The sequence below is a fragment of the Sorex araneus genome, chromosome 10 (genome assembly GCF_027595985.1).
Source record: "Sorex araneus isolate mSorAra2 chromosome 10, mSorAra2.pri, whole genome shotgun sequence".
NCBI classification, from domain to species: domain Eukaryota; kingdom Metazoa; phylum Chordata; class Mammalia; order Eulipotyphla; family Soricidae; genus Sorex; species Sorex araneus.
In genome coordinates this window covers 66,169,001-66,175,589 of record NC_073311.1, presented here as the reverse complement: position 1 = coordinate 66,175,589, position 6,589 = coordinate 66,169,001, and the positions used below count along the sequence as shown (strand labels likewise).

At 57.9% G+C, this 6,589-nt stretch overlaps 1 protein-coding gene across 1 annotated transcript in view; it reads right to left on the bottom strand.

Annotated features, from left to right (window-relative positions):
• Nucleotides 1-4,262: 4,262 nt before the first annotated feature.
• The window catches only part of FAR2 (fatty acyl-CoA reductase 2), a 47,000-nt gene continuing 44,673 nt past the window's right edge, over nucleotides 4,263-6,589 (bottom strand). Inside the window, exon 12 of the mRNA XM_055118477.1 lies at nucleotides 4,263-5,415. Coding sequence (XP_054974452.1) covers nucleotides 5,253-5,415 — 163 coding nt within the window. The 3' untranslated portion in view covers nucleotides 4,263-5,252. The remainder of the gene's footprint in view (nucleotides 5,416-6,589) is intronic.

Here is a 6,589-nt window from a genome sequence, read left to right as displayed (position 1 = left end):
GCGGCCGCACGTGTGTTCCCTGGCCCAGAGCCACCTCCCCAGCAGACAGGCCGGGAGACGGGGACCACAGCCTGGTGGTGACAGTGGCCCGTTGAACGCGGAGCTGCCAGCATATGGACAGCACACCTGAGGGGCTGAGGGAAGGACAGAGGTGACTGGTCACTTGCATAGACGTTTGGCAGAGGCGATTCTCCTGGGGAGAATAACTCAAGGAGGCACTCAGGGACATCCACATTGCTCTTCTCTTCCCCTTTAGTTGTAGATATTAAACATTTCAGTTCATGTCTTAGTAATACTTGCAGTTTGGATAAGCACAGTAAGAGACGAGGATCCCAACACTTAGTTCTCTGGGCTCTGAGAGCCAGGGAGGCTTTTACCGTAAATCCCAGACTAAGTCCTCAGGCCAGTTCAGCTTGTCCTTCCCCACGGGGGTCCTGTCTCTTAAGCCATAACAGCTTGCATCAAGACCATGCATTTGTGCTTTCTAGACTGTCCCGTTTCGATGCCGGGGTTGCTTTGCCACTTGCCCGGGGTCCATCCCAGTCCCACGGTGGCACCTCCCTTTTGGGGTGTTAGGAACTACAGCAACTACAGGAACTAAGCCGGAGTCAAGTAATTATGCCCAGAAGCAGATATATTTCAGTCAATCAACTCCCAAATATTAGGAGCATAGTGTTAATGGTCTTTCTGTGCTTAAGCAAAGAACACTGCTCTACAGTAAAATAGGAAAAGGCTCTAGGGGAAACAGAAAAGCAGGTACCAATACACAGCACTTCAAATACAAAGCACAAATACAAAGTTCAGAATTGACAGAAAGTTTTGACTTCTAAGTACTTAAGACTGGCTTGGTGTGACGGTGAGAGGTCACATGCAAAGGTTGAAGACAGACTTGAGCCAAATCAGGGCCGCTGGCAAGGGCACGGCGAGCTTCCCTGGGAGGAGCAAGGGGCGGCTCGCCAGTGAAGACCAAAACACCTCTGAGGGTGAATATCCAGCATTCATGGGCGCAGGGGTGAGGGGTGGAGGGTCTCTGGGGACAGGGGTGGGGCGGGGGTGGGTGGGGGAGACTCGGGGAGTCTCACACTTGGACTCAGGTACGATTGCCAGTGAAGTCAGACTCGCAGAGGGAATTCTCAGTGGAGACAGCCAGACTCGAGCAGTTTTACAACGGCGATTCTGTGCGTCTTGCTTGTCCAGAAATGGAGCCAAGCGTAGGGCTTTAGCAGGGAAGAGAATGAGCAGTTTCTAGCTCTTTGGGTGATGGATGTTAAGTACCTTCCAAAAGGACTCCGTAAGTTACTTTGGTACTCATCTATAGTGATACAAAATCAATTTCAAATTGCTTTCATGCTTCTAAACATCAACCTTTAGTGGGACTGGCCTGGCCCAGTGTAACTGGCTACAGACGAGTTTTGGGAGAGCACAGCCCTGCCGGCTCGGGTTCCGGCGAGAGCACCGGCCACGTGTGAGTCGGACCTGGGCACCGAGGCCTTCCAGACCGCCAGGCTGAAGTGCTTGCACTGGGGACCCGGCAGGCAGGGTCCGTCGGGGCCTGTGGCTTCCCCAGAGACCAGCAGCGGCGTCGGCTCTGCCTCCAGCCGGCCCCGCCACGTCCCTCGGTCTCTTCACTGGTCCTAGTAACGGGCATCTGGGGCCATGCCAGCCGCCGTATTTTATACCGACCTCCCAGTGGTGTCCTCAGCCAGCCTGGGGTGGTCTCCCGCCCCCAGCCCAAATCTCTGGAGAGCGGAGGCCTCCCGTGCGCAGTGAGCTCACAGCGCATCCTGCGTGCCCGTCCCGAGATGCGGGTGCGGGAGTGGACAGCTGCTGGCCCACGGCAGGCCGGGCAGGGCGGGCCGCTCGCAGGACAGAGCTGCTCGTAATACAGTGCTCGTGGTCTCTGCTGGGGTGGCTGGGAATATTCTTGTGCTGAAGGGCAGCTTCTGGAACGACCCGCAAACCCGGGTTAGGGTCTGATGTGGAGCTTGCGGGCGTCCCTGAGGAAGGCCGAGCTGTAGCGGCCTGCGGGGGAAGCTAGGCACGGCGATAGATTCATCTGCACCTCTCTGCTTCAGACCGGAACCCTGGACCTTGAGCTCGGCTTCACTCTGCGGCCCCTTGCCTGGGGAAGGACGGGCTCACGCGGCCGCGGGTCCTGGACACCCGTGTCCTGTGCGCCTGCGCCTCCGTCTCTTCCATCTCTGGCCGCCCCGCTTGCTCGCCACAGCTCTGACCCCGCGCCCGTCCCGTGGGAAACGGGGTCTCACACCAGCGATAAAACCACGTGCATGTGTTCCAGGGCAGAGGCCGCCGTGCAGGTACTCAGGGGATTGTGTTTAAGGCTCACCCAGCAGTGCTCAGTCGGAGCTGACTGCTGGCGGGCTGAGGGGACTCTGCGGTGCTGGAGATGGACCCCGGGTTGGCCGCGGGCACGGTGAGCGCCGTCCCCACTGTGCTAGCACGGCGGCCCCGCCCCGGGGCTGGGTGTGGAGGCCAGCTTGCTCCCTTACCCTGCGTGTGGTCCCTGAGCCTGCCAGTGTTTTTGTCTTAATACAGAACAGGCACTTAGCATCAAACATTTGGACTCTGCCCCCGCCGCCCCACGGCCCCCCCGGGCCTTGTTTCCTTCCTGTGCCCCCTCATTTGGGTTTTGTGCCATGAGCCGCCACACCAGCAGCTTGCACCGCTTGCTCCAAACCGTCAGTTCCAGAAGGGCTCCCCCTGCAGGCGGGCGGTTGGCCCATCCCGCCAGGGAAAGGGTTTCCCTGGAGCACGCTTGTATCCGTCCTTCATTCTCTGTGTTTCATTATTTATCTCTTGCGGTTGGGGCCGCGGCTGGCGGTGCTCCGCACTCAGGACTCTAAGAGCCTCCAAATGTGCAGGGGTCGACCCAGGCCAGCGGCATGCCCGGCAGGTGCCCTCCCCCCCGTCCTCTCACGCCAAGCCTGTTTCTCATACTTCAAGTGAACGGAGCGGCTGACTAGGTCTGTCGCCTTGGAGCACAGTTGGAACTACATTTGCCGAGCATTCGGGTGGTCACTGTTTCGAATCTGTGGCACGTGTGTCAGAACGGGTGCGGTGAGTGGCCCCTGCAGGTACTGGGCACAGGGTGGACCTGCCCTGGTTGACTCTGCAGCGACCCTCAGCCTGGCACCCTCAGCCTTCTGGTGTGGTGGCTTCTCAACTGAACAAGGGTTTTATTCTTTTTTTTTTTTTTTTCGCTTTTTGGGTCACACCCGACGATGCTCAGGGGTTACTCCTGGCTCTGCACTCAGGAATCACTCCTGGTGGCGCTCAGGGGACCATATGGGATGCCGGGGATTGAACCCGGGTCGGCTGCATGCAAGGGAAACCCCCTCCCTGCTGTGCTATTGCCCCGGCCCCTAATTTATGGTATTTGAGAAGATTTTCAGCCGCCCCCGCCCTGCCTCAGACCTTCCCACTGTTTCCAGTGCAGGTGGGCACCAGGCAGCCTCTCAGAGTGCGGCGCAGGGAGGGGTTCCGGCCAGCTCAGCCGCAGGGCGCCAGTGCGCGGGCACTTGTCAGGCTGGCGTGCCCCCCACGGCCAGCAGGCCCCGATCCCCCCCACACCAGGGCCGCGTGCCCCGGACAGTCACACGTGGAGCTGTGCGGAGTCGCTCTGGAATCCCCATGTGGTTCCGGGGGCGCTGACCCACCCCAGGAAGGCGAGCGTGTGCGGCCGGTCCGGCACGGGAGCTGGGCTGTCCCTCTGTCCAGCTCCACGGACACATGCCAACTCCAACCAGACCTTCTGTCACAGGGGCCCACGCTCAGCCGGCCGGCCGCCCCCTTTTCAGGGGACAAGAATCAGTGTCTCCCCCCAGCTCGAGTAAGAGGACAGTCTGCTCTCCCCCTGCCCCCCACCCCGCCGTCGCCCCCAGAGCTGCTGCGGACCCCTGGGTCATCCCAGGGGCCCTTACCCGGCTCGTGTCTGCACAGGCGGCAGTTTCCACGGAGACGCCCACGCCTTTTCCCTGTCCGCTCACGGACGCTTTCTCCCCACCGCAGGGCTGACTGGCCTCGGCGGCGAGCCCCCTGCACAGGGACCCGGGGGGCGCCTCTCTGCCCCCCCGCCCTCTGCTCGTCACCCCACGGCCACAAACGTCCTCGTAACAGCACCGGGAAGGCCTGTGTCGGCCTGACGGCTGTGGCGGTGGGTGCGGGGGGAGGGGACCCCTCGGGGCAGTGAGGGGCTTCCCGAGTCCCAGGGAAATCACGTCCGTACGCACTGCGCTTCGAGACAGAATTCCTCACTGGATTTATTGCATCGGGACAGTAAATCCTTAGAGCACGTCTTGACCCGGTTTCAGGACCTACCCTGACTTTCTACCCCGGAAAGTCTTTCCCAGAACTAACAGCCCCCCGAAAAGGCCCTCCGTGGAGTGCAGAGAAAGCTTGAGCCTTTCTGGGAGGGAGTCGGGTTCGAGGCCTGCAGTGCTCGTCCATCTGGGCAGCAGAGACGGCAGGAGGGGCGTGAAGAGCACCCATGCCAATGTCTGGGTCATCATCTAGCTTTGTGCCAGGTCATTGGAGTTGTGTGGGCCCCAACGCTAAATTTGAATGCTCTGTTTTGACACAACGTTGTCGTACAAGATGCTGGGGCAACCCGCTGGCTTTCCATTGTTCAGAAAAAAATGTTCAGACAAAGTGACACTCGCTCCGGGTCCTCCTGACGCCTGTTCTCCAGCCCCGGCCCGTGCGGTACAAGCAGGGAGCCACAGGTACACTGTGGTCAGCTCAGGACTCGGCCCTCTTTGGGCAAGAGGAGCTGCGTTTCATCCTGCCTTCCTCGGTGGGAAAGGAGCCCCTCAACCTCGCTGAGGCGCCCCTCCTTCGAGGACTCAAGTGGGAAGGGTTCGAAGACAGTAAGAAGAAAGCCGGAAGGTTCTCAGAAAATTTGGGACTCAGAGAATTTAGAAATATCCATTTCAAATGCGCAAACTAGTTCAAAAACATAATACGTGTGTGTGACCGTCTCACGGGGGCCGGCCCGGAGGGTCAGGGCGTCAGCGTCCCCCTGCGTTCCCGTGTGCGCTGCTGCAAACCTTTGCAGAAGGCCTGCCGGACGGGCTCGGCGGTCCCTGGGATGCACCTCGGCAGAGGCCGGGCTGAGAAGTCAGGCGTGGGTGCGAGCGGGCCGGGCACTGGCCGGGAACTCGAGTGTCCGAGCCCGGCCACAGGCTGGTTGCTGTGGAGACGTCTGGGGTGGCAGGGACCGGGCTGCTGAGCGCTCAGACCCTGGACACGCGGGGCGCCCGCAGGCAGGGGAGGAGCTTAGAGCAGGAGTTGACGAGGAAGAACCAGATGTTCCGCATCACTTGGGAGCGCGTGACGAGCAGGTGCCAGGCCAGGAGCACGAGGGCCGTGTTGAAGAGGTACTGGATGTTCCGGAGCCTGCCAAGAGAGCGCGTCAGGCCGGGCCTTCCGCTGCCGTCTGCTTTCCCGCCCGCCGGGCACCGGGTTCCACAGAACTCCTCCCCACACTCCTCCCCACGGTACTCCTTCCACAGTACTCCTCACACAGTACTACTCCACTTCTTCCATAGTACTCCTCATAACCCACATATACCTCATACTCAAAACTCCACATACTCCTTTCACAGTACTCCTCGTATCTCACATACTCCTCCACATACTCCTCCTTCCACAGTACTCCTCATACAGTACTACTCCACTTCTTCCATAGTACTCCTCATAACCCACATATACCTCATACTCGAAACTCCACATACTCCTTCCACAGTACTCCTTGTACTCCACATACTCCTAATGTCATCCTACACTCCTCCTTCCACAGTACTCCTCATACAGTACTACTCCACTTCTTCCTTAGTACTCCTCATAACCCACATATACCTCATACTCAAACCTCCACATACTCTTTCCACAGTACTCCTTGTACTCCACATACTCCTCCACATACTCCTCCTTCCACAGTACTCCTCATACAGTACTACTCCACTTCTTCCATAGTACTCCTCATAACCCACATATACCTCATACTCGAAACTCCACATACTCCTTCCACAGTACTCCTCGTATCTCACATACTCCTCCACATACTCCTCCTTCCACAGTACTCCTCATACAGTACTATTCCACTTCTTCCATAGTACTCCTCATAACCCACATATATCTCATACTTGAAACTCCACATACTCCTTCCACAGTACTCCTCATACAGTACTACTCCACTTCTTCCATAGTACTCCTCATAACCCACATATATCTCATACTTGAAACTCCACATACTCCTTCCACAGTACTCCTCGTATTCCACATACTCCTATACATACTCCTTCCACAGTACTCCTCATACAGTACTACACAGTACTACTCCACTTCTTCCATAGTACTCCTCCTAATCCACATATACCCCATACTCGAAACTCCACATACTCCTTCCACAATACTCCTCGTACTCCACACACTCCTCCTTCTACAGTACTCCTTGTCTCTACATACTTCTCTACACACTCTTCCTTCCACAGTACTCTTTGTATTCCACATACTCCTCCACATATTCCTCCTTCCACAGTACTCCTCGTACTCCACATACTTCTCCTTC